This window comes from Truncatella angustata, assembly GCF_020726525.1.
Source record: "Truncatella angustata strain MPI-SDFR-AT-0073 chromosome Unknown BKA67scaffold_10, whole genome shotgun sequence".
Taxonomy (NCBI): domain Eukaryota; kingdom Fungi; phylum Ascomycota; class Sordariomycetes; order Amphisphaeriales; family Sporocadaceae; genus Truncatella; species Truncatella angustata.
The window spans coordinates 530,165-558,064 of record NW_025763390.1 but is presented as its reverse complement, the minus strand read 5'-3'; the positions used below and the strand labels follow the sequence as shown (position 1 = coordinate 558,064).

The 27,900-nt window shown below is 50.4% G+C and overlaps 9 protein-coding genes across 9 annotated transcripts; 6 read left to right on the top strand and 3 right to left on the bottom strand.

The window, feature by feature from the left end:
• Positions 1-91: 91 nt before the first annotated feature.
• Positions 92-1,829, bottom strand: BKA67DRAFT_89704 (uncharacterized protein). The gene is made up of 4 exons (XM_046109529.1): positions 1,287-1,829; positions 1,011-1,165; positions 568-928; positions 92-514 (listed from the first exon to the last, which is right to left on the bottom strand). The coding sequence occupies exons 1-4, from the start codon at positions 1,696-1,698 to the stop codon at positions 342-344; spliced, it is 1,101 nt and encodes a 366-aa protein (XP_045952436.1). The 5' UTR covers positions 1,699-1,829; the 3' UTR covers positions 92-341.
• A 995-nt stretch (positions 1,830-2,824) lies between these two features.
• BKA67DRAFT_525900 (ThiF family protein) lies at positions 2,825-5,161 on the top strand (the record flags this gene model as incomplete). Its single annotated transcript, XM_046098704.1, has 5 exons — positions 2,825-2,914; positions 3,170-3,340; positions 3,406-4,675; positions 4,723-4,807; positions 4,867-5,161. The coding sequence occupies 5 exons, from the start codon at positions 2,825-2,827 to the stop codon at positions 5,159-5,161; spliced, it is 1,911 nt and encodes a 636-aa protein (XP_045952435.1).
• Positions 5,162-5,202: 41 nt separating this feature from the next.
• BKA67DRAFT_663797 (uncharacterized protein) lies at positions 5,203-6,374 on the bottom strand (the record flags this gene model as incomplete). The annotated part of the gene is made up of 5 exons (XM_046108253.1): positions 5,203-5,354; positions 5,499-5,567; positions 5,670-5,756; positions 5,814-5,982; positions 6,126-6,374. The coding sequence occupies 5 exons, from the start codon at positions 6,372-6,374 to the stop codon at positions 5,203-5,205; spliced, it is 726 nt and encodes a 241-aa protein (XP_045952434.1).
• Positions 6,375-6,646: 272 nt separating this feature from the next.
• Positions 6,647-9,363, top strand: BKA67DRAFT_89506 (phosphatidic acid phosphatase type 2/haloperoxidase). The gene is made up of 4 exons (XM_046109528.1): positions 6,647-7,157; positions 7,330-7,546; positions 7,609-8,864; positions 9,050-9,363. The coding sequence occupies exons 1-4, from the start codon at positions 7,028-7,030 to the stop codon at positions 9,139-9,141; spliced, it is 1,695 nt and encodes a 564-aa protein (XP_045952433.1). The 5' UTR covers positions 6,647-7,027; the 3' UTR covers positions 9,142-9,363.
• Positions 9,364-9,665: 302 nt separating this feature from the next.
• BKA67DRAFT_663795 (uncharacterized protein) lies at positions 9,666-10,656 on the bottom strand (the record flags this gene model as incomplete). Its single annotated transcript, XM_046108252.1, has 3 exons — positions 9,666-9,906; positions 10,069-10,450; positions 10,542-10,656. 3 exons carry the CDS (start codon positions 10,654-10,656, stop codon positions 9,666-9,668), a joined length of 738 nt encoding a protein of 245 aa, XP_045952432.1.
• A 307-nt stretch (positions 10,657-10,963) lies between these two features.
• BKA67DRAFT_89458 (uncharacterized protein) lies at positions 10,964-11,905 on the top strand. Its single transcript, XM_046109527.1, has one exon. It carries the CDS (start codon positions 11,094-11,096, stop codon positions 11,691-11,693), a length of 600 nt encoding a protein of 199 aa, XP_045952431.1. The 5' UTR covers positions 10,964-11,093; the 3' UTR covers positions 11,694-11,905.
• Positions 11,906-13,331: 1,426 nt separating this feature from the next.
• Positions 13,332-15,923, top strand: BKA67DRAFT_525779 (uncharacterized protein; the record flags this gene model as incomplete). The annotated part of the gene is made up of 3 exons (XM_046098690.1): positions 13,332-13,498; positions 13,562-13,616; positions 13,674-15,923. The coding sequence occupies 3 exons, from the start codon at positions 13,332-13,334 to the stop codon at positions 15,921-15,923; spliced, it is 2,472 nt and encodes an 823-aa protein (XP_045952430.1).
• A 1,033-nt stretch (positions 15,924-16,956) lies between these two features.
• On the top strand, positions 16,957-18,126 carry BKA67DRAFT_526030 (glycosyl hydrolase family 43 protein; the record flags this gene model as incomplete). Its single annotated transcript, XM_046098721.1, has 3 exons — positions 16,957-17,311; positions 17,362-17,538; positions 17,675-18,126. The coding sequence occupies 3 exons, from the start codon at positions 16,957-16,959 to the stop codon at positions 18,124-18,126; spliced, it is 984 nt and encodes a 327-aa protein (XP_045952429.1).
• A 4,175-nt stretch (positions 18,127-22,301) lies between these two features.
• Positions 22,302-27,608, top strand: BKA67DRAFT_668704 (ankyrin repeat-containing domain protein; the record flags this gene model as incomplete). Its single annotated transcript, XM_046108641.1, has 7 exons — positions 22,302-22,631; positions 22,678-22,870; positions 22,919-23,188; positions 23,237-23,407; positions 23,458-23,482; positions 23,529-24,095; positions 24,141-27,608. 7 exons carry the CDS (start codon positions 22,302-22,304, stop codon positions 27,184-27,186), a joined length of 4,602 nt encoding a protein of 1,533 aa, XP_045952428.1. The 3' UTR covers positions 27,187-27,608.
• Between the last annotated feature and the right edge of the window lie 292 nt (positions 27,609-27,900).

Genomic DNA, 27,900 nt, shown 5'->3' with positions numbered 1-27,900 from the left:
GGGAGGACGGCTCAGCCAGGAGATAAGGATATTGAGAACCATAGGTTTGAGCGGATAACCACTACACCACCATGACCTGTGGTTTCGTGGAGTGTTAGTGGAGGTCCTTTCATTTAGCCCTATATAGCCTTGGGTCAAGAAGGGGATTGATGTTCGTCTCTGCAGTACATGGGGTAAAGTTTTGCTCTCGGCGGATGAGATTGTGGCAGTGTTGAGCAAGTTTTTCGGGAAGCCTCGAATTGCAACGACGCACATGAGCAACTCTTTCGGACTTGATCCGGCCCCATGACTACCTATTGCCCTGACCCTAAGAGCAGGAAATATGAAGACGTTGCCCTTATTCAGTACCATATGCTCCGTGTTCGGTGGTGTGGCATGCTCTCCTTGCCTTGTGCTTCCAGTTGCTTCATCGTGTCATACAAGAAGAAATCAATCAGTATAGCGTTGACTTTAGCATCTGGATGCTCTCGCTTGATCTCTCTTCGGATCAGTTCGACACACCAGATACTTGTCGCTGTAGAAAAAGTCAGTAAAAGGGGCAAAAAGACTGAAACATGCCACCCATACCTCGAAGTTGCATTTCGTGTCGACTACCATTCTCAATCATCTCTCCGCGGCTTATCAGAGACTGCAATGGCGGACTATAGCCTATGCAACCCAAGGTGGCCAAAATTTGCGGTACCCGGTAGTCGGCAAACATGGTGATCTTGTCGATGTCGTTGAACTCCCCCCAGCTTTCACCATTGAAGCAAGCCCAAACGTCGGCGACGAAAATCTGAGCCCGCTTAAGCAGGCGAACAGGCCTCCGCCGGCCATCAAAGTGGTGTTCATCTCTGAAGCAAAGAAAGTCGCTGGCCAGGGTGTTGACTAGCCTTGCAGCGGAACCGTTGGCTGATTCGATCAATTTGGTGATGCTACACGAGTACTTCTACAGACACCCAAGATTCTGTGTTGGCTTGCGCTTCTGACGGCTCGGTACAGTGGGTAGACAGATTGGGTGTTCGACCTACCTCGTATAACACTTGTCCAGCCTCTCTCAGGCACGACAAGCGTGATTCCAACAGAGGGATTTCCTCGTCTGTACAAGATCGGAAGACTTGGCGTAAGGAATCGAGGGTGCACTCTCCCTCATCTTGCCAATAGTGAGGATCGAGTATGGGAATCCCTTTACATCGTGGTTAACGTGACTGTCTCGGTGTGCCAATCTCAAATGACATGTGATCTGCCAGGGGTTGTCTGCAGAATCTCTGTATGTTGGACGACCAAAACATGGAGCGTTGACACACCTTCGTCCAAGGCGCGCTGCAATGAGGCGACTAGGCTCCAGTAGCCGGTCCATCTCTTCTCCTGGTACTCAACGGCGAATCGATCTTCCTCGGGCCTCAACGACCAAAATGAGAAATTGAGAAGATCCATGACGAAAATGAAAGCCAGTGTCGTTTCATCCTTGGTCTTTGGGTGTAGCTCGTGCTCTGACCATGTTGCTGTTGAATACTCTTTTTCCTGCATCTGTTGGTGAATCAGGGCTGCGGCGTTCTTGGTTGCCCGCATGTCCACGGCAACGTCGATACTGTTGTCGTAAACATATTCTGCACTTTCGAGGACGCCGGTCTCGGGTTCGTCCTCGATCTTGGGCTTCCCTTGCAGATGCTGGCGGAGAAATGCAAGCAGTTCGAGGTCGACTTCATCATCAGACATTGTTAAGCAATTAAGAAAAAACCCCGACTCTGATGACGACAGTAGAGATCCGACCCTGGCTTGTTCTTCTATTTTATTTATTCTTGTCGCAGTTCTTGAGTTCTTGCGAAGGGGTCTCAGACAAGAGTTGCTTTTGGGCTCAACTTGCGGCTACCCTCTAAAAGTTTGAACTGTCGGTGGAGCTCAGCCTGGCAGATTATAGAAAATTGCAGCAGATCAGATTATCTGGATCAACATAGGGCCAGATCACACACCAAATCCCTCAAACTTGTATCCTTTCCATGCCCATACTGCCAATATCAACCTGAAAATCGAACGTCTCCTTGCATCTCAGGCAGATAGGCTGGGCTACAACAGCCGTCGCCCGTCGCCCGTCGCCCGTCACCCGTTGTTCGCCGCCCTAATTCGACAGTCCGCAAATCGCAGGGTAGCGATTTCCTGCATTCGCCAGGTATTAGCCAGTGCACACTGCAGCTGCAGGCGAGTTGGACGCTAAAGCACCCTAAAGACCAATTGCGTCAAGTGCCGCCCACCCGCCGGCTTCAACAGCCCCACCACCCCCAAAGCCTTCAGCGTTTGGCGGGGAGCTTCAAGGTACCAGAGGAAAGGTACCAGACAGTAGAATCCTGGCACCGACGGGGCTAATAAGGAAGGTTGTCATCATCCCATCCAAGCTCTTCGCAAGTCTCCTACCTCTCTCTCTTAAGTACAGTACGGCAATCGCGCGTGAAGCGTGCACTGAACTTTTGCCGTGTTCAAATTCACAGCATCGACAGCTCACCTTTTGGCCGCTCTGTGGTCAGAACCCGACCGAGCCGATACGCGCGGCTTACTTCAGATACACACGTGCCTTGACATTCGTCTTGGCTTTATACAGCCTCCCCAAGGCCAACACGGGTGGATGCCACAGGCTTTTGAGTTAAACTTGACTGAGCAGCCTCATCATTACGTTTCCACACCGACTACGGTTAGGTCACCTAGTCCGCAGATATCCTCTTCCTCGGACTTTGATCTGGACCTCGACCTTGACATCGACCTCTTCTTTACAAGAGCACCTCTGGCCGATCACAACTCCTGCGCCATATGCATCTTCTACCACCGATACCGTGACGATACCTAGCCCAACATGGCAGCACCTGCTGTTACAACCACGCTCACACGCGACAGCTACAATCGCCAGTCGCTTGGCGTGTCTCTCAATGCGGCTGTGAAAGAGGTGAGACCTTCCCCCAAAACATCGCGGACCGGCGCATATGCGGTTGCCTTGTATGCGCAAACCTGCATGTCTCTTGTCGCGCCATACATGATCGTCCGAGCTTGTCTTGGTCTTGCGACAACAGCCTATATGAGATGGCACCCTCCCTCACATGCGCTTCGTCCCAATCCCACCACATGCTCGCGCACCTGGCAGATCGCAATGGAGCGCCGCAAGAGTACCGAGTTTGATTTCCGGCTAACAAATATCTCACAGGCAAAAGTTCTCATGGTTGGCGCCGGTGGCATTGGTTGTGAACTGCTCAAGAACCTCGTCCTTACTGGTTATGGCCAGATTCACGTCGTCGATCTCGATACTATCGATCTTAGCAACCTGAACCGTCAGTTCCTGTTTCGAAATGAGCACATCAAGAAATCCAAGGCTGAGGTATGGTGCGAACGAGGGCGGGAGCAAGAACGAATCCAGACCAGTCCGTACTAACGGAATGACAGGTGGCGAAAGAGGTTGCGCAAGTCTTTAATCCCAACGTCAACATCATCTCATACTTCGCGAACATCAAGGATGCCCAATTCAATCTCGAGTGGTTCCGCGGTTTCAAGCTCGTCTTCAATGCACTGGACAACCTCGATGCAAGACGGCACGTCAACCGCATGTGTCTAGCAGCTGATGTCCCTCTCATTGAAAGCGGTACGACGGGTTTCAACGGACAGGTCCAGGTGATTAAAAAGGGCGTCACAGCCTGCTACGACTGTATAGCCAAAGATGTCCCCAAATCATTCCCTGTCTGTACCATCCGAAGCACACCGAGTCAGCCTATTCACTGTATTGTATGGGCCAAGAGTTATCTCCTGAACGAGGTATTTGGCGTGAGCGAAGACGAGACAGCCTTTGACCATTCAGAAGATGCGGACAACGCCAAGGAAATCGAGGAGCTCAAGAAGGAAGCTGCAGCCCTAAAGATGATCCGGGACTCTGTAGGGACCTCCCAGTTTCCGCAAATGCTCTTCGACAAGGTCTTCAGCGCAGACATCAAGAGATTATGCTCAATGGAGGAGATGTGGACGACTAGATCAAAGCCCTCGGCACTAGAGTATGAAGCCCTTAAGCCCGGCGTACCGACCATCGACGACTCCTTCCTCGAGGATGACCAAAAGAAGTGGTCTTTGGAAGAGAACTTGGCCGTTTTTGAGAGCAGTCTTGACCGATTAAGCAAGCGCATAGCCGAGATGAAGACGGTGCAAGAGAACGGCCAGACGACAGAGCCGCCTACCATCGCATTCGACAAGGATGACCCGGATACTCTTGATTTCGTCGCCGCTGCCGCCAATATCCGCGCTCACATCTTTGGCATTGATCTCAAGACTCGCTTCGATATCAAGCAGATGGCCGGAAACATCATCCCCGCCATTGCGACCACCAACGCCATCGTCGCTGGCGTGTGCGTGCTAGAGTCTTACAAGGTGCTCAAAGGCGATTATAATGACGCAAAGGAGGTGTTTCTGACGCCGTTCGCCCCTCAACGACTTCTGGCACCAGATCGACCGCGACAGCCCAACCCGGAATGCCCGGTCTGCTCGTCCTTCTACACCGGCATCTACGTGGATCTATCTCGCGCAACCTTGAATGACGTGGTTGAAGACTTTGCAAAGGTTCAGCTTGGTTATAACGACAAGGAGTTCTCGATCACCAGCGAAAGCGGTCTACTATACGACCCTGACGAGACGGATTCACTCTCAAAGAAACTGACAGATATTGGTATATGTTATTGAAAACTTTTTATCACTACGAACCTCGCTGATGCCATACAGGTCTTAAATCGGGCAGTTTCCTAACGATCGTTGACGAGGCCGACGAAGACGTTTTTGTCAACGTCGTTCTGAGCATCCTCGAAACGTAAGTTCACCCATGTTATTCTACCAGGTCCACCACTAATGATTTATCTATCTTTACAGGAAAGAGACACTTGGCGACAAGCCTATCAAGGGTCTGGAGCCAGACAAGGCACCGGAGATTCCTCGCAAGCCTAAGAAGGAGCCCGTGCCGGAGAGCAATGGTGTTGCCCAGACGAATGGAAAACATACCCTGGGCAGCGATGCTGGACCCAACGATCTTAAGCGGGCCCGGGATGACGACGCAGACGCTCCATCATCCACCAAGAAGGCAAAGACTGCCCAACGGCCTGATGACGATGATATCGTCGTCGTGGATGATGCTGCAGCTCCGGGTGCCATTCTTATTGACGATTGAGATTACATCCAGCCGAATTTAAAATTGGCTTAGACATGTGATTAGGTTGCCGACAGGCCACCATCTAGGTTCAGCACAGCATTATGCGCATATGGGTTTTTGGCGAGGAAGGCTGCAGCATCTGCAACCTCTTCTGCCGTTCCGAAACGACCTAGAGGAATCTGAGCAGAAAGACCACCTTTCTGGTTCATATCTGGGCATTGGCTTGTACATTAATTATGTTGTACCATATACGAGAAGGGTTGGTTTCATTGGGGGTACAGGAATTGGTTGCCCACTCGACTGCCAGATTTGAGAGAGAGTTTGATCCAGGGGAGGTTTGGGTCGATATACTCACATTCCGTCATATCGGTCTGAATATACCCGGGCAGGAGGACGTTGACTCGGATGCCGAACTGGCCGACTTCTGAGGCGAGTGAGCGCGTTAGACCTAGAGTGCGCCGTTTTGCGCGTTAGATATCTCTGCCGCATGAGGAATGCATAAAGTTGTGTCTAGATGATTGCGTACCTACAATGCCTGCCTTTGAAGCGGCATAAGCACTGGCTCCGCGGCCCCCTTTGACAGCTAGTAAGCTGGAGATGTTGATAATACAGCCTGAGCAGTTAGTAAACCTCGCCGCGCGGTGGGAAAAAGGGTATCAGAGCATCTGACCCTTGGTCTTCTTTTTGATCATCCTTTGGCTTGTGACCTGGCAACCGAACATGGTGCCCATGAGGTTAGTATTGATGATACGTTGATTTTCGACATGGTCTCCTCTGAACAGCAGAGAGTCTTGGGTGATACCCGCCGCATTAACGAGGATGTCGATGTTTTGCTTCGACTAGGGCGTGTCAGTCGGGAAATAAGACTACGTGGTTGCGATCTATGCCACGGAAGATTGTGTTTCGTGTATAGGTGCAGCATGGAGGAAAAGACCAGGCCCTCCTTTCTTGCAGGCATAGAGACGAATGAATTCTGACCTACTTGCTTCATCTTATTCACCAGTTCGCTCCACCCCTGCATTTCGCTCACGTCGAAGGATTGAAAGTTATGATCCCAATCGGCCTCGGGGCTCCGAGGCGGCAGACTCTTGAGGGCACTCTGGAGACGTGCCTGGTCACGGCCCACGAGCGTGATAGACGCACCTTCAGAAGCGAATCGGTGTGCAATGGCGAGACCAATGCCACGGCTGCCACCCGTAATTACGGCGTGCTTGTTGAGGAGACTTCCCATCTCGGCTGGATCTTTAGACGACCAATCAAGCCGCCGAGTAAAGCAATGGTGAATCTACAAGGACAATATATGACAATCATGAGTGCCCTTTTTCGGAAGCGTCATCTGAGTATTCGTGGTTGTCACTGACGCGATGGGGACCGCGGGACCCGCCAGCAGCTGGCACTAACGCAGCCCTGGGAAGCTCTGACGAGATCTGACAAGGGCTGACGGCGCCCCATAAACCAGCGCCAGCAGGGGTGTGGACTGGAGATTTAGGGGCATTTCCAGAGGGGGAAGGGTACAGCTCGGTACAGTCCAGTACGGTACAGATGGATTTAATGCACCGAGGCTGCTTAACTAACCTAACCTTAGCCTACTTGTATGGTCAAGTGAACTCAAGTCACTGTATGCTCTCGTGGACGATACCTTCAACACAAGCTTTCGCCAAAGTTTGAGCACGAAAGACGAGCATTAGACACTACCCGTACCCAACAACTCCATGTGCAGCTTCTTCGCACTTTCCACTAGACTACGGCAATCATCGCGCTGTTCGACGCACTGGCCGAGACGAAGAGATCATTCATGCATACCCGCACGAGGCGCACGACCACCCCAGATCAGCAAGACACAACAACGGCGGGAGACACGCGCGGCACCTGCTACCACATCCGATGAATCACTCGCAGGCCAATGGCGCCGCGAGCGCTTCCTCTGAACTCCCAAAGCTCGTCACCTCTGCCGCAGCCAAAGCGGAAGAGAAGGAACCTGTTATAGACGCTGGCTTGAGGAGCTTAGATCATTGTACGTGGATGCTACTGTTTCGTCCCAGGTCAATCTTGTGGCCGTCTCCGCACCCGTACTAGTATGGGCGCATGGTATTCATGCGACCACTGTCTTGCACACCTTGCGACAGCGGCTGCTTCTTGCACGGGGTTTGAAAATGAAGAGCGCCACCGGCTGACCTTGTTCACAGACAGAAGAGCGCTCCCGAAATGGCGGTACGATCTGCGACAGCAACTGCTGCCCCTCATACGATGGGAGACACCATATCTGGCATGGCTGCAGGAAACACTGCGCACGCCGGCTTTGGATAGCTACTTTGCCATCACAGCGAACCTAGGCACGCACACCTTCTTCATGATAGGGCTACCAATTCTGTTCTGGTGCGGATACGCATCGTTCGGCAAAGGGTAAGTAAGATCGGTACATTGCTTCAAATGGCATGATAAACACAATTGCTCATGGGTGACAGGCTGGTCCATATTCTCGCCGCTGGTGTCTTCTTCACCGGCTTCATCAAGGATTTCTTTTCTCTGCCTAGACCGCTTTCTCCACCACTTCATAGGATTACCATGTCTGGCTCGGCGGCTCTGGAATATGGCTTCCCGTCCACTCACTCTGCGAATGCTGTATCGGTTGCCGTTTATGGCATCCTCCTGCTTCATTCGCCCGAAAACGCTTTTCAACCGAACACCAAATTCGCCCTCGAGTTTCTCGCCTATTTCTACACTGCGAGCATCATCTTCGGTCGGCTGTACTGTGGTATGCACGGGTTCTTGGACGTCATCATCGGCTCCATCATGGGCGCAGTGATATCTCTTATCGAGTTCTACTACGGTCCAGCCGTGGAGATGTACTTACGTGACCAGGCAGTCTCCGGTGTTCTGATCGTGACGCTGGTCATTTTTGTGCTCGTCCGCGTCCATCCTGAACCCGCGGACGACTGCCCCTGTTTCGACGACAGTGTTGCGTTCGCTGGCGTTGTCATTGGCGTTGAGGTCGGTACATGGCACTTTTCGAATTCACTCTACGCCCTGAACCCGTTCGATCTCGAGGCTCTTGGTTGGGTCAAAACCGTCGTGCGTATCCTGTTTGGCGTATTTTGTGTTATAGCATGGCGTGAGGCCGCCAAGCCTACCTTGCTCAAGGGGCTGCCTTATCTCTTCCGTGTTATAGAAAAGCTCGGCCTCGCGCTTCCGAGGCGCTTCTTCATGCCTGCTTCAGAGTACAAGAACATACCGCTCAGCTTGCGCGTTGACAACTTGGTGCCGAGCGTGAGCGAGATCCCCAAGATCGTCAACAATATCAGAAGAGGTGGCCGTGGCAGGTCTGTTAGCATCGGGCCACAGAGTGCGGCTGACGCATATGAGACACTAGCCTACAGAGACAGGAGGCGGCGCGAGAGTATCGGCAGCAATGGAAGCATACGGAGTAAGCCCAGCATTGCGGATCTCAAGGCGGGCTCCCCGCTGCCCGGAACAACAGAGGAAGAGCAACAGACCGGGCATAGCAGCGCTGTCAGCGGTGCTGGCAGGCTGGGCGATTATGAGCGTATGATGGGTGAGGGCACTGTGTTGGTGTCGCCCAGCGAAGACAAGGATGACCAAGACCCGATGTTGTTCGTTGGTCAGCAAGACGAGCTGGGCGAGAAGGAAGTCTTTGCTAAGCTGGTCAAACCCAGGGTCAGGTACGATGTCGAAGTTGTCACAAAACTAGTCGTGTATGGTGGTAAGTTTCCCTCCATTTTCTCTTCGAATGCAAGCTCCAAAGTTGCGTTGCCGAATTCGTGTTCCGAGGCAGGGATGCCAACAAATTCACGGATGCACCGGCTGTATCATTTAACAAGTGGGGGGCATGCCCGCACCGACTCTACACAAACAAGTGTGGCTTCTCAATGCTGACATGACCTCTAGGTATCGGACTTGTCGCCGTCGATATTGTACCCATCATTTTTCACTTCGTCGGCCTAGGGGTGCCGGTCATCCTAAATTATCACCACAGCTGATGTTGGTCACGCTGATATGAGAAAGCTGGGACCTAAATACACTATATAATGGAACGACGTTTGCATGACTGATATGGAATCTTTTTTTTTTCTTTTTTGTATATATTTGGCTTGGCCTCGCAATGGCCTGAATATATATCGACTCTGTATTGATTGGAGTGAATATAGAGTCCCAAAGCCCCTCGCATCGTTGTTACTTGTCATCTACGAGCTTATATTCTTGGCCTTAATTTTCAAAATGAAAGGACAGACAGGTTTAACGCTGTTGGGAATGTTTTCTAGTACAACATTGAACTCCTGAACATGCAAACAATGGAAGAAGGACGGATAAATAATGATTTGTAGTGATCTAAACTTTTTACTTTCCACATACTTTTTACTATGCTATCTACGTCTCAACCATACATTTTACGGCATCATCTTAAAGGGAGAGAGAGACAAACATGACCGCATGCGCTCTACAGCTGTCATCGCAGATGTTCATCAGCAAGACAAAACGCACGCCACATCTCTCTCCATCTTATCTAGGCGTCCTGGGGACGCGTGACCTCGACGTCGACGACGTGCGTCTCGGCGTCGATGACCTTCTCGGTCGAGGCCGGGTCGCCCTCCTCGCCCTTGGGCCGCATCTGCCGGAACATGGCCATGGGGTCGAACCAGACCTCGACCGACTCGATCTGCAGCTTTTCGTTCACCTTGGCGACGGCGAGGCCCTCGATGTCGATCGAGCCGCCGTGCGCCTTGAGGCTCACTTTTTCGCCCTTGCTGTGGAGGTGTTTCTTGTCAGCGCTCATGCTCCTTTTCGTCTTTTCGCTTTAGGCCTGGAGGGGACGGCGGGGGAATTCGGCCATGGGGACAATGAGGCACAGAGTGAAGGGGTAAAAGAGAGAGAGAGAACGTGTGTGAGAGGGGGACAAAGAAACTTACTCGTTGAACCCGCTGTAATCGGCCTTCATCTCGCCCCAGTGGCGCCACTTGAAGCTGACGGTGGGCGGGCCCGAGTAGACCTCGAGGACCTCCCAGGCGAACGTGGGCATCATGCGCTTGAAGATCTTGTGCGAGGCGTCGAAGTCGTTGCGCACGGGGCAGTAGTGCTCGTTGGCCTCGATGATGGCGTTGTACGTGCCCACCTTGAGCATGTGCTCGCCCGTCTGCGCCGGCCCCCCGTTGACCGAGAACGTGTACTTGCTCCGGTCGATCGTCCGCCAGTCCGCCAGGTCCGTCTTGAACGACGCCTCCACCTCCCAGTTCTTCACCAGCTTCTCCACCAGGTCCGGCAGCGATTGGGCCTCGTGGTTCATCTTCTTGGCTGTGTTGTGGGTTCAAAAGTTAGAAATGATGGTGTTCTCGGTTTTTCAGTCTTCGTCTTCTTCTTCTGATACCAGGGGGAGGATACGTACAGTCTCTCCAGATCTGCCTCGTCTTGCTATAATCAGGGGCTTTGCCATGACGCCACTTGGCGCTGTCGTCCTTCAGGACGGCATTGTCGTCGAGGACATAGTCTGGAAGTGACATGATGAGTTATGATAGAGGGAATACTGGCACTGTGATAGGTAGATGCGGCACGACTGCTTAAGTTGATGCACTTTTTTCTAAAAAAGCAAACAATCCCCAAGAGAACAACAGTATAACGTAAATTCACGGTGCTGAGGAGGGGGACCCCTCCTGTGTTTATAAATCCCCGCCCTGCCATTTGTTGTGCGACTTACCATATTTGTTTTTCTGGTCAGGTCATCTTGCTGCCGAACCATGCACGTTATCGCAATCTTCCCAGGGACGAAACGATTGCGTCCCCTCAAAATGCCTGTGAAAGCTCGGGTGTCGTCTCTTCTCGCGTCTCATGACCCTGGATCTATTGCAGAAGTGCATGATATTATCCACATATATTATCCACGAGCAGTATAGCAGACTGGCAAGGAACAGGGTCCTGCTCTCGACAGAGTGGTCAGGACATGATAGATCGGTCGGCCTTGCAACTTTCGTGCATGCATATACCTGGTCCAGGATACGACTTCAGAAAGTCGTTGTGCATCAGAACCTGTGGCAGAAAGGGGTCGGGTAACACGAATGCGTGGTTTGTTGTGTTGGATCTCGAGCCCATTGGCGGAAGCCGTTGTATCGACCTGCATGCAGCTATGCACTTCTACTCTCGGTTCTGCAGAGTCCTCGCTCTAGATGGAGCATGGTACGGTACAGCGGCCGAGAAAAGTAGTCGGCAACGCGGCACCTCGGCAGGTGGAAAGGGCCTCGATCAGATTTATGAAGGGATGAACAAGAGTCCTGCAAGGAGATCTTTGTTTGTGCATTCCGCAAGGCAAGGAGAGCATTACAGAAAGTCACAGATAGAAGCCGCGGGGAAAACCCAACTTCTACTTTCCAGGAAAATGATTGTAGATCTTGCATATGAGGGTATACATGTTAGGGGGGCCCTTGATCAGACCGGTCAACGACCACGCAGCGTTGCAGTGTGGCGTTCGCTTAATCGCGGTTTGATTTATGTACCCTGGAGAGTCGACGCCTCGCTTGAAACTAAATGCCTTCAAGTTATATGAAAGATTTATGCAAGTCAAAGGAATGTTGTAATAATTTGGTCCCCGTTAAAACCTGCTACGCCCAACTTTCGTCCGAGACTACGGTGGTGGCCCTGGTCGTCGTAGTTCGAGATGCAATGCTGCAGGTCTAAATTAGCAGCGCCAAGGAAGTAGTGGGAATCATTCCATTCTTTCACACGATAGCCGTATGGCCCAGTTTCATTGTCTTCCATTTCGTCACAAATCGGATCTTGCGAGGAAGTCAATCTTGTCATGATGGCCGAAAAGAAAAGAAACGTTCTGCCCACCGTTCTGCCAGATAAAGGATCTTGGGGATCCTTCGGCCCCGCTAGCCACAAGCTTCTCGGGCCGCACGAGCAAAACATGAAAGAGCACGTCTTATTGGTTGTATCCTTATCACAGGGGTTCTCCGCGGCACAGACACCCCCTGTTCCGCTGAGAGGGGTCAAGAAAGGATCAGGAAGGATGTGAATTCCCAGCTACATGATAGGCTACTTAGAAATCAGAACATGGTTGTCATTAGGTGCCAGCAACTCGCAGGGTCGAAGATGTGTCAGAGTTTCGAGACCACGTTCACATCGTTTACATCTGGCGTGGGTGGTGGTAGCGTGTAAGCACAACAAAAAAGCCCCCCCGAATTACAACAAAAATATAACAGCATTGCATGTGTGTCACATGTAAGGCTGTAAGAACTAGTGTTGTAGAACACAAGGAACTTTGCACCAGCCCCTTTGAATACAGCCTGACAGCATACAGCGTGGAAAAGTTCCGGAGCTGCCAGCACCGCCCCAATTTAACCCACATATCCCAAATAGCCACTTGAAACTAACCCCGGATCTACCTTTTTTACTAAATGTTATCTTCTGGGGCTACCTTGCCGGTGGTTCGATTTTTCTTGTCCTCGGACACCAAATGAGCCTAGAAGCCACTCAAGGATAAGGATCCGCTATTATATTCCAGTTCCGCTTGGTCGAACCAAAGACGGCCCTACTCTGGTTGCACCTCGAACAAGAAATGCCGAATATAAGGACCAAGATACGCGGACCAGGCGTGCATACCTCCCTTGCATTTTCGCTGCGTGCTATGAACTCCTAACCTTAGCACAAAGGAGAAAGCATGTTAAACGCCACGGCGCGACAAGCATGGGCTGGGTTGTCCCACCAGCATCCAAGTGTGGCCAGCTTCCAATTCGCAAGGTACGCACACGTGCATAGTATTGGTTATGCGACCAATACTATGGATGCTGACCCTTGTTTCCGGACTGACCTGCACCAATTGATTTCTGGAGCCAGGATGTTCTGGCGCTACTTCCTTACAGCGAGGCTTTTGTACACCACATCCTGCTGGGCAGGCCTTTGGCGATTTGTATTACTTCTCGCTACTCAGAGACAACGAAAGAAGTCTAGTGAGCCATGGCGCCTTATCAGAACGGGAAATTCGACCAACCAACCTTCATGGGTTCCTGGTAGCATGTAATGCCACGCGAGGTAACCCCGAAGACTCGCTACCACTGCAATGTATCTTATGTTGATGACAGTGAACAAAAGTCTTTGCACAACCTGTCCCAGTCGTCTCTCTGCTCATATCATTCCTGATTAAATTCCACGTGCGGCAGGATAGGCTGTCACGGAAACCGACATGATGGCGCCTCTGGATGACCTATTTGCTCGTTATACAGGACAAACGGTTCCAGTCTCCTTTAATGTCGGTTTCGTCGCTCTCAGCTATGTTGTGAGCCTTCTGGGCGCAGGATCAACTCTCGAGTTGATTAACCGGCGCACGTCGTTGAAGGGTCTCTACAATCAGTAAGTTTATATATTGACGTCAGAATCATCAAGGTGGGAATTACTGATCACCTTTACTTCTAGCTTTTTGCTACTGGGTGCAGCTATATCTATGGGAGGCATCGCTATCTGGTCGATGGTTTGTCTTGACTAAAAAATACAAACGATGTGAACACTGTACTGACCAAGCTGGCAGCACTTCATAGCCAACCGTGCAATTATCCTCCTCGATGGCGAACCAGAGGTCCAGATCGCTTACAATACCGGCATCACAGCTGCATCATTCTTTGTTCCTATTCTAGTTCTTTTACTTGCATTTGTAGCCGTCAACTCAAGCGACGAAGTCAAATGGTGGAGGGTCGTGGTCTCCGGATGTCTATCTGGAGGTGCCATCTGCGGCATGCATTATCTTGGCGACGCAGCCATAAGCAACTACCACTGCGTATACGTCACGGCAAATGTCGTCGGGGCTGCAGTAATTGCTGTCACCGCCAGTACCGTCGCCCTGTCGCTATTTTTTGTCTTCAAAGCTGCCTGGACCAACTCATGGATACGACGATGTGGATGTATGATCATATTGGCAGGCGCTGTATCAGGCATGCATTGGTGCGCATCATTGGGCACCCACTATGTTCTGCTGGAGTCAGCTGTCGGTGATAGCGACAGTGGATCGCGGAACACCACGACGATCGTCGTCATCTGTTTATCAGCGGCTGCATCATGCATCCTTGTTTTTGTTTCGGTCCTATCTGCGCGAAATATGAGGAAGTATGCCATCAAGGCGCAGCAGGTTGTCCTGGCAGTGGCGGTATTTGACAAGCATGGGAGAATTCTTGTCAATCCAGACGGCCTCGTTCCCAGCGAGAAGGTCACCGAAACTTTCCCACAGAAATCACACGACGATGTCTTCACTACGGCTCACCCGTTATTCCACTGGATGTACCGCGCATCCAGAAACTGGTCAAGCATCTCTACTTTACTTCCCTGGATTACAACGCATCTCGACAATCTGCCACGCACTACCCGCGGTGCTCGTCACGGCACCAGGCTGTTTGAAGAAAACGGCCAATTAGTAGAGAACTACGACATCATTTTTCGCGAGCTCTTCTGTCTGGCGGCGGACACGCTAGCATCCAGGATGCAGGAAAATATTCAAGATCTTGGAAAACTGTGGGGTGAAATCCTCCATACTGGCGCGGAAGTGAAAACGGCAGCTCGAATGTCGGAAACCTTTGATGTAGTCACCAGGTCAGCACCAAAAGAAGAGGCGAAAGATCTGAGTCAGCTCGAGAGAGGGATTAGCCAAAGAAACGACGGATATGGCCGTGGATCACTCATGTTCCTTGTGCGCCATGTGAAGAGCCAGAGTGAAATCGCAAGGCTGGAAGCTGCCGGCTACAGGTTTGCCGAAACACACAGAGTGATTGATATAATCAAATCGAGTATGCAGATTAAGACTCGCCACCTGGAACAGAAGCTGAGAGAAATGGCCAACCATTCTGAGCTCGACGGCATGCTCGAGCCAGGAGTGCATGTCGGGCTTTTCGCCTTGCGTGCCAGGGTGGACAAGTTTGGATTCGATGTTATGGTTGACGCGGAGACGCGAAGCAATCTTCCAACACAAAAATTGCCATATCGCAAGATGGAGCAATGGCAAAAGGACATTTTGTCTGACGTTGAGGGCTTGCCTGTACAAACACTGCTGATCAGACTTGCCATGATGCAAGACGGTTCGCCGCGCGAAGTGGAGTTTGCCAGTCAGCTGAGGAGCGCCATTGCAAAGCTGAGAGGCGAAATAGACGATACGGCACTTGACAGTGCGGTGCTATCGTCAAAGGTGGTCGAAGCTCCCTGCCTACCATTAGACAACACCCAAACAACACCTACATGCTCTCTCATTACCTTGCAGGTTGTCCTCGATATCAATAGCAGGATCCTAAATCGGAAGTGCGACTTCATCCCACTCCAGTTTCTCAAGGTTCATCAAATGGTGTACGACAACTCTGCCCACCATGCTGCGTTTTCACGGGCTCTGCATCGAGAAATGTCTTCCGTTATGACATTTGACCCTTCACCTCAATCAGTACATAGGTTAGGAAAAAGGACGTTGAGTCACAGCTCATCTATGGTCAACCTCACCAGACCACAAGATGGCTTCTCAGCACCATCCCAATCGTCAGGTCGCACATCACCCGTGTTCGACGAGCCAGAACATACTAAACCCTCGCTTTTCGGGGCATCATGGTCTCGCAAGAGATCGCCATCGAAGTGGCTGAGGTCAAACAGGAGAAAAAGGAGACGATGGCCAGCCGCCTACATATTCACACGCCTTCGCGGACAAGAGGTATCTTGCGCAAGAACTCAGTCAATCTGCAAACTGTCGACACGGGAGGTGGTAAAACAATTGAGATGTGTCGAGTCAAGACCCCGACAACGGCGATATTGAATGGAAATAATTTTGACTTCAATGTTGAAGCCTTCGAAAAAGATCAAGAAGTCACTACCTTTGTCGACGAACTTTTTGCCTCGTGCGTCGAATCGATGCGGCAATAACAAGGGAGATGTATAAGGAGGTGTAAGTGTATAAAAAGTGGGATGGTATCTGCAATTAGGCGCAGCACAAGGCATGATTCAAGTCTGTATGTGCGCTTCTAACGAGACTAGTTTTAGGCCCAAGGTCAACTAGCAAATTTCTATGTATATGTATACCAGTCTGGGAGCGATGTCAAAAAGCGCGAGAGCTCGGTAACCTTGGTGGAGATTGATTTCATTTTCGGCGTGTGGGACTGCTGACGGAGTAACGCAATAATATTGCAAGATACACCGATAGAATACAACTTCCTCGGGGCAGCTGTAATTGGCAGCAAATGGACTTCCTCAATTTCTTTGCTTTTCTGATCTCGAACTATTATTGGCGGACCTCGGCCACGATATCATTGGGGCGGATCAGTGGGCTTGGTCTGACGGGGGCATTAAACCACCACTTGATGAAGTGTCTGTACGTCGAGGCAACGAGAAACGCCAAGAACTTTCCGTGATTCCTTGACAACAGACAGTGGATCATGTGCAAACAAATTCCTTCCATGTACCGATAGCCATTTTGTGGGGTACGCCCATGTCCCTGGGTTCCTGCAGGTGACATGCTGCTATTCTCCGGAATCTGGGGCTCCGCAACAATGCCCAACTGGCTGGAAGGTCACAGATCCCACCAATCAACACAAACGGTTCCACTTCACTATTGCCGCACCAGGTATACGGTAATGAACAATGTTCCTATTCGCGCGCTTCATCTATCGCTTTTGCACTTGGAGCTTGACGTTGGGAGATGATAGTCCCCATCTCTGAGCGATAGGGTCGTTACACGACGAGGCATAGAGAATGATGGAAAGTTTATAAGTGGCCATGCTGATCGACGCAGCTCTTCCTGGGTCGTCTGAAAATGCGGAGAAAAATTAAACCACACTTCATACGCCGTCAAGATGCTCGCGTACGGTCTTCTAACATCCATCTGGGCCCTGCTGTGCCTCCTCGGCTCTGCTGCAGCCTGGACCAACCCTATCAACACTGCCGGCGGTAGTGACCCATTCCTCGTGTACACGGGTGGGTACTTTTACCTGATGACCACAACATGGACCGACGTTGAGATTTCTCGTGCGACTACCATTGCGGGCCTGAAGACAGCCACGAAGAAGGTGGTCTACTCGACCACCACAGCATCACGTTGCTGCAATGTCTGGGCGCCAGAAGTGCACTACTTTGATGGGATATGGTATATCTACTACACAGCGGGCGAATCCGCCGATCTCGATGGACAGAATATCCATGTCCTGAAGGGTAGGTGTTCTGATCAAACCATTAACGGTCCAGAAGCTAATCGCTGTTAGGCGGTGCTACTCCATACGACACCTTCACCTACGCCGCCAAATTGACAAGTCAGTGGTCGATTGATGCATCAATTCTGCGCACCAGCAGCTATGGCAACTTCCTGATGACCTCGTGTTTCAACGGCAATACATATCAATCCATTTGTCTGCAGAAACTGGGCAGTGACTATGTTTCCGGTAAGTGGTGAAACTATGTTAGGCTCTTGGGTGCCTTTGGCACTTGAATAATACTATTCCCATTATAATTCCTCCACATTGGTCATCTAGAAACGGGCGACCATGCTAAACCGAAACTGCGCTAACAATTTCGAAGTTACCGGCTCCGTATACACTATTTCTCAGCCAACGCAATCGTGGGAGACGGTCTCGTACCCAGTGAACGAAGGGCCAGCAGCGCTCTACTTCGGTGGCAAGACCTATATCAGCTACTCGGCCAGCTACTGTTGGAGTGCAAGCTACTGTCTCGGCCTGCTGACCTGGGACGGTACCACAGCGCCCACTTCGGCATCCGCCTGGACCAAGTCGAGCGGTTGCGTGTTCTCGAGCGCCAACGGCAACTACGGCACGGGACACAATGGCTTCTTCCAGAGCCCCGATGGTACCCAGACCTGGATTGTATATCACGCTACGTCCAACAGTGCCGGCGCCTGTGATAACAGCCGGTACACGATGGCTCAGCTATTGGGTACGCACTCTGATGGGTCGCCTAACTTTGGCTCACCGGTGGCCTTCTCGCACGCCTACAGCGAGCCCAGTGGCGAGTGATTTGGATCAGTGGTAGGGCTCGGGTTTGTATGTAGCAAGAGTTTTATAAAAGAAACCGCCTAATCACGGTTCTAGCTTGTCATGATAAATGCACGTACATATTTCGGCTCTTGCATTTCTCCCCGATTGCATTTTTGGAGTCCCAATCAATTCGATAAAGATCAGAGCAATAGATATTTATACACATTAGTTCTGCCCTAAGCCATACGTGCAGCCCTTTCTTGAAATTTCGTTGCTGACACTACGACTTTACGCTTTGGGATTCCGACTCTTACGGGTTCAGATCTTGTCACTAGCCGGACTCGTACACTCCTTCGTAGCAATAAACCCGGAATTCCAAGCACTGTTGCGACGAACGGCATGCCGGCCATCACCTTGTACATCACGACCCACTCCCCGAGTAACGCCATCGTGTCCTGCTCGTCGAACTATTTTTTGACATCCGCGGCAGTGGTGACTGCATCTCCCCGCCGATGCAGCTCGTCATTCGTCGGCACCATCACGATCAGGGTGTACGGCACCGCCAGAAGAGCAGCAATGGCGGCGGACGCAATGAGACGCTGATTCAGAGACGCTGATTCAGAGACGCTGCTGAGAAACACGAAGCCGTGCTCAGCATTAGCCCGCTAAGATCGCCGAGGAGGGACCGATGCTGTGTCCGCGCCAGTAGATCTCCTGCCATTGCCGATTGAGATGGGATTCAGAACCGGCTGGGATGTCTGTGGATGAGACGAAGAATTGCGAAGATTTTGCTGCTTGGGACTAAAGCCCTGGCGGTCGACCTAGCAGAACGGCAGGCACGGTCATATAGTTGATGGTTGTGTTCATGCTGTAGTAAACGGTGGTGGATATGATGCCCGGGGTCCTACTTATGAGTGAGACTCTCGTGGGGTCTAGGGTGCTAAGATTCGCTGACATATTCAATGATAGCGATGATGGACGAATCTATCACTGGCTCTCAGGTTCTACCAGAGGAAAAATTGAGTTGTTTATTATGGAATGATCACTGATATCCTGGATAGAGACCCCCCTAATTTCAGCACTGAACTTGTTCGATTACTATGCAGTGAATAAGTATAGAAGGCATTTATAAGAGCATCTTGATATATATCCCTTAAAAAAGTCCCACCAATTCCTCTCCTTCTAGGTAATAATAAATATTAATGCTTAACACACAGTCGGCATATATAAAGTCGAACTCTAACGACTCCAGCTGATACCAACGATACGTAGATGCTACCAAGTCGTCGTCATCATCATGACGACGACGGCAAGGCATACCGTAGGGGAAGAAGATCATAGCCTAGACAGTAAATCTGTCTGATAAAAGAAGCCTCTTATAGAGCCCTTTAAGCTTATGCTAGTTGCGCTTAGGACATCGACAGTGGTCTTGAAGTAGATCACGCATCCGGCCTAAGACATCAATCTTGCTTTTATTGACTTTGATACGAATATGAGGGGTTGGAAAGGCTTATAAGGTTTTATTCGACAGTAATCTTAGGACAAAGCTCTCCCATTAACGATACGTTGTAATCTGTGTCATATATGAAGCCCTCCATACCAATACCAACGGGTGTGTCAGGTAGTGACTGGAGAGTTTTCAAAGGTTCGGGTGAATTTATTGTTCGCTCAGCTTCATTATTTACATCATGTTTGTGACCACTGTTCTGGGAGCATCGCTCTTCCGAATTGGTCTGTTCCTAATATACAAATTGTAGTTTCCCAGCGTAGCAGTACTTTATTGGAAGAGAAGTGGGGTGATGAGGAGCTCACTGGAATGCCGGTGCTGGTCTTGCTACTAGCACCACTTATGACAACGACATCCTCAGGTTCTGTCACATGATATTTGGTTCCATTTAGAGGGCCACTAGCGGTACGAGTAATCTGAGTCGTCTAAGAAAGGGTATGGCAGCCACGTCTAAGGTCTGGACTTCGAAGAGTAATTCTACAAAAGGTTATCTTGGTGTTGAGATATTGATATTAGAAAAAGAAGCAAAAGCAGCGGAGACGGGATGAACGGGGGAGAGGACGTTGAAATAGACGGGATGGAGTGACCCGTGGTATATTGAATCGGATTCGCAATTATATGATATCGACCCTGCTCCTCAAAGTGTCAGCTGAAAAGCTCGATCTGGTGCTCGTCCGAACTACGGTAATACTCTAGGTGTTTCGTCGTCGAGATACTCGTCTGTGTCATGTAAGCCGAGGCATGCTTGAATACCAGAGGCAAACGAAACAAGTATTCCAGTACGCCCCTCGTGCTTGCAGCATCTCGCATTTGGTTTTTGTCAAGGGCTGCTTGTAGCATTATGCTAGCTTCAGCCTTTTGACATGTCAATTAACCTAGATATGTGACGCTTTGGCACGCTGAGTAGAACGGCGATATCGTGAAAACGTATAGTAAAAAGAATCGATCCATTCGGATTGAATGGTAGATAGTCGCGTATAGAGCCAAGACTAGTATCGCCTAATAGCAAGTCAACATCGTCGGGATTATTAACAATGAGTAGCCGATTGCTGGAGCTCTTCTTAAGGGCCGCCTTTGTTACTTGGTTGCCAGATGCGACATTGTCGAAAAAGAGAACTTGTTATTTAGTGAGTCGCGCGTCTCGAAATACGACTTCGTTCTCTTTGTATTTGGTATATGTGGGCCTAGCCTAGGGATATGTTGTGACTATGCGAGATAAAGCGTGTCTTTTTGTGGGCCGAGGCCAGAGAACTTTCGATTGCTAGAGAACTTGGAAAGATGATCAGTTATACACTTCTTGTCACGTATATCGTTTGTACGTAGCTTGGCGAGGGCATTGAGTAGGATTGTCGGCGGCACGTTTAGACTTCCCGTCTGCTCGCTCTTTCAGCCTAGCCCGGTCTTGCCAACGTCGAACTGCACCACTCCACCGTGCTGTCCGACGGGCTAATTGATAACTACGTCGCCTAACTGGATATCGTTCTCGTCGGCCGGCATTCATCTGACCGGCAGGAAGACAGGCTGCGACGACATTGTGGACAGCGACACGCCCGAAGATATAGATGTCGGTATCGGCCGACTGCGGGGGCGGTTATAGTAAATCGTTATACTTCTCGCCCATCATCTCGGCGGCGGCGGCGACCAGCTCGGTGGGCAGGGCACAGACCCAGCCGACCGTAAAATCAGCCGCCGCGATGGATTTGGCCATGGCATAAGATCAACAATTGCAAGTACTACGAGACTTGCACCTCGCCTATCGGCCTCTCCTCGAGAGCAGACGAGATGATTGCTCGTGAAGCCATGTTAGCGAAGGGTTAAGGCTGGCAGCATCTATTCGGGATTCTACTGTAGCTAGTCTAGACAAAGCGGGGCACAGCTGAGTCTAGGCTGCCAAATTGCCCAGCTGTTGATCGGCGGCCCACGAGGCAGACTGACAGGATACTCGTCCTAGACATTCAGCAAGTTGTGTCACACAAATAATGACGATGTATCAGGAAGTAACTTGGCAGAATTAGATGGAGAGTGTTTAGATGTGGTTCTCTTGCTAATAGTGGAGGTAAACTAGATTAGGTTAACCGATGAGTTAGATTAGTGGACTACGGGCCACACTGAGCCTGTCCACAGTCCCATCCTGTCCAAGTTAGTAAACGGTATTGCCTAGACTAGTTGAAATATATCTGATGCCTTTCTCTCTGCACGAGCGTGACTCTGAATGTCACCACTGCTGGCGGGGGTTTGCCAATAGTAACACACCGCGACAACAATCATGGTAGGGTCGGCGCTCCAAACACCCAATGCAACAGAAGTGACTCGAGACCGTCCAGCCGGAGTCTCGATGCGAAATTTTGGTGCACAGCCGATTGTGCTTGGTGTATGCCGGCAAGACATGGTGCTGCTACCTGGCAAGAACAAGCCACAAGCCTGCTCTCGTTGTGATTCGAGCATGCCAGTAAGTGGTGCAAATTCTTGGCTGCGGCTGATCTCGCTACACGAGACAATTGAAAAATCGGCAGTGTTCGATGCTGCACAATGCACCCTTTCTTCTGGGTCTTCGCCACAATCTTCAACAGGGGGTACATCAATTTAAATCACAGCTACCGCGCCTGGTATTTCGCTGCCGTCTTACAAGCTATATCTGAAGAGCATAGTGGGTTATTCACAGAACGAAATTGCTTTTGGAGAACGAAGACGGCATCCCCGGCACGCCATGGCGACGCCCTCGCAATTTGCCATCACTCAGCGAGGCGCACAGAACAGCATCCTACAAGATGCCATCGCTGATTTTAAGGGCGTACTTACCGATGACTGGCTCCAGAAATTTCGAGACGTACAAGCAGTTCCGAATGCTGATGCCGTCTTGGTATTTACCGCACAGCTCGACTCTGTAAACAGGAGCAGAAGAGGGCAGAGTTACGCAAGTCGTGTCCATTCGTTTCTGTCCTCGGTCCGTAGTTTTTGTGGTGTCGTGGACACTTTTGCATCTGTGAAGCCAGAAGTCGCCGCTCTCGTATGGGGGAGTGTAAAATTGACGATGGAGGTGAGTGGACACCAGCCTATGCTCCAACAGTGCTCAATCGTTGCAGATCATCCTGAACTATACTTCGTACTTTGAAGTGACGTCGAATCTGTTTTTACAATTGGGCAAACTCTTCCCGCTCTTCGCCGAGTACCAAGCCCTGTATCCTACCTCAGACCGACTCCGCCAGTCCCTGTACTATTTCCATGCGTCAATCATCTATTGCTGCAAGCACCTCGTGGTTATCCTGCAACGTTCATGTATGAAGGCACCATGCTACTGAAGGATTCAGCTAAGATTTGACCTAGGGCCACAACAGCTTGTCCAAGCTATGAGGACATCCTTCGAGCAAGAATTCAAGCATGACATGGATAACATTCGAACGTGCAGCGAACGCGTCAGAGATGAGATCCATCTAGCCAAAGCACAAGCTGATCGCCATGACCAGGAACTTCAAGCATTGGAGAGGGAAGTATCATCTAATGATAGGTCTATCATAAAGAAAGCATTGTTGAATTCAAGCGCAAAGTTAGAGAGGATCCGCGCGATGCAGCTGATCAAAAAAGGAAGGGAACATCGTGAGTTACAACTTTTCAATACTCGCCATTCCTGACCAATATTATCAGGAGAACGAATGGTCGAACTAGTGGAGGCTGTTTCGAGGTACGACTATGTAAGACTACTTAAACAGAGTCGTTCCAAGAGATTTCAGAACACAACGAGTTGGATTTTCGAAACATCCGGGTTCCACCGTTGGATCGACGGCAACGGCTCCTTGCTCTGGCTTACAGGTAAAAGTAGGTTCAGTGATATCGTAATTATATAATCAGTACTAATTGATACGAAGTTGGTTCAGGTAAAAGTATTGCTGCGTAAGTGCTTCACCTCAATTTGTTCGACAGCTGCTAATAGGAGCAGTGGAAATGTAATAGACCATATCGTCCGCATCAAGGGGTCTTTAGGTTGCATGGTCTCCTATTTCTTCATACGATCGGATGACCAAGAGTCCTGCACTGCAGATGCAGTCCTCAAGTCCCTTATCCGGCAAAGGCTGGATCCAGCCACGATCTCTCGAGAGGATATACCTGTGCTCCAGGCAATACATTCGTCCAGTTCGGACATTATCAGGTTGCTTGGTAGACTTATGGTTTCGCCGCGAAGTTCATACATTATTGTTGACGGACTAGACGAATGTGATAATTCAAATCAAAAACAGCTACTTGCAGCCCTGTCGTCACTAGCTCGCTCGAGCCCTAACATTAGACTGTTTCTTTCTGGTCGCCCAAGTCTGGACAAGGATTTGCGTAAATATTTCAAGGAATCTGTAGAGTCTCTCGTCATTGGCGGTGACTCTACAGGTGAAGATATCCATGCATATGTTGAGCATATCATCGATGAGAGGATTGACGACGGCGATCTTCGGGTCCGAGACCCTACTTTGGCGCGTACTGTGAAGCAAACACTCATTCGCGGTGCTCAAGGAATGTAAGTACTTAAATTCTCTTGGTTCATTCAATCTAACGTTTCTAGGTTCCTGTGGGTGACTCTACAAGTTGAGGAACTCTGCTCGAAGCACAGCGATCACGACATCCGTGAGACTCTTTATTGCCTGCCAGAAGATTTAGAGGAGACTTACCGTCGAGCACTCCAACGCATAGTGAATCAGAAACACCACCCAATAGCGCAGAGAGTTTTTATGATGATTGCCGCATCGAAGCAATTGCTTACACGAGATGAACTTCAGGAGGTGCTGGCTTTAGAGATTGGTCAGAAATTTATTGAGCCAGCCCGCATGATCAACGATATGGACCGCATCGCATCTTGGTGTGGAAATCTGGTACAAGTTGATGAAGAGGACCAGACCGTCCAGTTTTCACATTCATCGATCCGAGAATTCCTTTTGAAGGGACCTTTAAACCCTGAGCTTGAAGGATTTCATGTTGATTGGGAGTCATCTGACCACAATCTCGGAGAATTATGTTTGACTTACATTGATCTCAACAATTTTAGGCGGATAGTCGCTCGCAGAACCAAGCCGATAGTCTTGGGTAACCCGTTACGAATGGCGCAACCATTTCTCGGGAGTGGAAAACGTATGGCTCTGTTCGCCAAATTTTCGAATACAACAGTAAATGAGTCCTATGAGATAGAGCCGCAAAACTTTGGAACTCAACCCCAATCTTCCTTAGGTGTCGGTTTTGGACATCCCTTCTTGAAATATGCCTCCGTGTACTGGATTGCTCATTCCGAAAACTTCTGGGAGGAAGAAACTAAGACCTGGAAGATATGGAAACAGATCATATTCGAGGGCCATGAGCTGGCGAAGATACCGTGGCAGGAAGCTCCCCTTAGAGACCAAGGATCTATTTTCACTTGGGCTTTGCAAAATCGCCATTTTGCCCTAATGCGGCTCGTGGTCTCAAGCAGTTTAGTCAAAGCTTCTCAGCAAAATGCCTTTGTCCAAAAGGTTATAGAAGATGGCGAGATGAGAAATCTTAATTTCATGATAAAGAGGGGGCTATCTAGCGAGATTTTGAACTTTTCGCTACAAATGTCTGCAAAAATAGGTAATCTGAATGTTATCGAGAGACTGCTAACTGCTGGCGCTGATGTCAACGCAAAGCCAGCATATGAATATGGTCGGACTGCTCTCCAAGCCGCTGCAGAAGGTGGTCATCTAAACGTTGTCGAGAGACTGCTAGCTACTGGCGCTGATATTAATGCACCAGCAGGTATGCATGGTCGGACTGCTCTCCAAGCCGCTGCAAAAGGTGGCCATCTTGATGTTGTCGAGAGACTGCTAGCTGCTGGCGCTGATGTCAATGCAGAGCCAGCACGTATGCATGGTCGGACTGCTCTCCAAGCTGCTGCAAAAGGTGGTCATCTAAGTGTTGTCGAGAGACTGCTAGCTTCTGGCGCTGATATTAATGCACTAGCAGGTATACATGGTCGGACTGCTCTCCAAGCCGCTGCCGAGGGTGGTCATCTAGGTGTTGTCGAGAGACTGCTAGCTGCTGGCGCTGATGTCAATGCAGAGACAGCACGTATGCATGGTCGGACTGCTCTCCAAGCCGCTGCAAAAGGTGGCCATCTTGACGTTGTCGAGAGACTGCTAGCTTCTGGCGCTGATATTAATGCACCAGCAGGTATGCATGGTCGGACTGCTCTCCAAGCCGCTGCAGAGGGTGGTCATCTAGGTGTTGTTGAGAGACTGCTTGCTGCTGGCGCCGATGTCAATGCACCAGCAGGTATTCATGGTCGGACTGCTCTCCAAGCCGCTGCAAAAGGTGGCCATCTAGATATTGTCGAGAGACTGCTAGCTTCTGGCGCTGATATTAATGCACTAGCAGGTATGCATGGTCGGACTGCTCTCCAAGCCGCTGCAGAGGGTGGTTATCTAGGTGTTGTTGAGAGACTGCTTGCTGCTGGCGCCGATGTCAATGCACCAGCAGGTATGCATGGTCGGACTGCTCTCCAAGCCGCTACAGAAGGTGGTCATCTAAACGTTGTCGAGAGACTGCTAGATGCTGGAGCCGATATCAATGCAGAGCCAGCATATGAACATGGTCGGACTGCTCTCCAAGCCACCGCGGAAGGTGGCCATCTTGATGTTGTCGAGAGACTGCTAGATGCTAGCGCCGATATCAATGCAGAGCCAGCATATAAATATGGTCGGACTGCTCTCCAAGCCGCTGCAGAAGGTGACCATCTTGATGTTGTCGAGAAACTGCTAGCTGCTGGCGCTGATGTCAATGCAGAGCCAGCAGGTATGCATGGTCGGACTGCTCTCCAAGCCGCTGCAAAAGGTGGCCATCTAGATATTGTCGAGAGACTGCTAGCTGCTGGCGCTGATATCAATGCAGAGCCAGAAGGTATGCATGGTCGGACTGCTCTCCAAGCCACTGCGGAAGGTGGCCATCTTGACGTTGTCGAGAGACTACTAGATGCTGGCGCCGATGTCAATGCAAGGCCAGCATATGAACATGGTTGGACTGCTCTCCAAGCCGCTGCAGAAGGTGGTTATCTAACTGTTGTCGAGAGACTGCTTGCTGCTGGCGCCGATGTCAACGCAAGGCCAGCATATATACATGGTTGGACTGCTCTCCAAGCCGCTGCAGAGGGTGGTCATCTAGGTGTTGTTGAGAGACTGCTTGCTGCTGGCGCCGATGTTAATGCACCAGCAGGTGTATATGGTCGGACTGCTCTCCAAGCCGCTGCAGAAGGTGGCCATCTTGATGTTGTCGAGAGACTGCTAGCTGATGGCGCTGATGTCAATGCAGAGCCAGCAGGTATGCATGGTCGGACTGCTCTCCAAGCCGCTGCGGAAGGTGGCCATCTTGACGTTGTCGAGAGACTGCTAGATGCTGGCGCCGATGTCAATGCAAGGCCAGCATATGAACATGGTTGGACTGCTCTCCAAGCCGCTGCAAAACGTGGTTATCTAGCTGTTGTCGAGAGACTGCTTGCTGCTGGCGCCGATGTCAATGCACCAGCAGGTGTATATGGTCGGACTGCTCTCCAAGCCGCTATAGAGGGTGACCATCTCGATATCTTCAAGAGATTAAGGGCGGCTTAGCTACCGCACGTATCGGAATGGTCGGCAGACGTATAGATCCCGGCTTTGGCGTCTTCGTGGTTCCTACCATAAGTGTGGCCCTTCTGGAAACGCCTACCAAGATAACAGCCTAGCATGGAAATTGCTTAACGTTAATAACGGGCCTTTACTATGCTTTCCCCCCTTCATGCAGAGCGAAGCTATCCGCAAACTGAGAGGTCACACATTCCTGATCAGTCAGGAAAGGACTGACTTCTGCGACACTCATCGACTCGTCCGGTCAGCGATGCGCAACAGGGTCCAGAAAGAAGAGCCAGGGTAGATCAAGTATCCATCCCTTATCACGAAAATCGAGGAGTCTAACTATTTACATGCCACGTGTAACGATGGTCCTAAAGATGAAGGCGAATATCTAAAGAGAGTGGAAACCCGTATTTAAGAGGACGGAGAGCTATGTCATTCTAGGGAAGTATCAGCTGGCGGAAGGGAGATATCGACCTGCATTAGATATTACCAATGCTTGCTGTGTGCAGTACATCCTTCCGCACTAAACAGCATGGGTATCCTGGCTAACATGCTCGATGACCAAAGGGAAAGGGGGGTAGCACCCATCTAGATAGTTCCTCCTCAAGGTCTCCTTGCCCTTGGACTTATGCCCCAAACTCCGGAAGAAGGTGCACGTCTGTTTGTAGAAACAACGTCCACAATGATTCTCAGCGGATCTGCTACCCCGGA

What these genes read in the sequence shown, in the direction of transcription:
- BKA67DRAFT_89506 (XM_046109528.1), top strand. Translation starts at nt 7,028, where the DNA reads ATGAATCACTCGCAGGCCAATGGCGCCGCGAGCGCTTCCTCTGAACTC. An exon ending in CTTGAGGAGCTTAGATCATT is followed by an intron (nt 7,158 to 7,329) that starts GTACGTGGATGC and finishes CCTTGTTCACAG; the next exon opens with ACAGAAGAGCGCTCCCGAAA. An exon ending in AAAACTAGTCGTGTATGGTG is followed by an intron (nt 8,865 to 9,049) that starts GTAAGTTTCCCT and finishes CATGACCTCTAG; the next exon opens with GTATCGGACTTGTCGCCGTC.
- BKA67DRAFT_89704 (XM_046109529.1), bottom strand. Translation starts at nt 1,698, where the DNA reads ATGTCTGATGATGAAGTCGACCTCGAACTGCTTGCATTTCTCCGCCAG. An exon ending in CTGGACAAGTGTTATACGAG is followed by an intron (nt 929 to 1,010) that starts GTAGGTCGAACA and finishes GGGTGTCTGTAG; the next exon opens with AAGTACTCGTGTAGCATCAC. An exon ending in ACACGAAATGCAACTTCGAG is followed by an intron (nt 515 to 567) that starts GTATGGGTGGCA and finishes CTTTTTCTACAG; the next exon opens with CGACAAGTATCTGGTGTGTC.
- BKA67DRAFT_89458 (XM_046109527.1), top strand. Translation starts at nt 11,094, where the DNA reads ATGATAGATCGGTCGGCCTTGCAACTTTCGTGCATGCATATACCTGGT.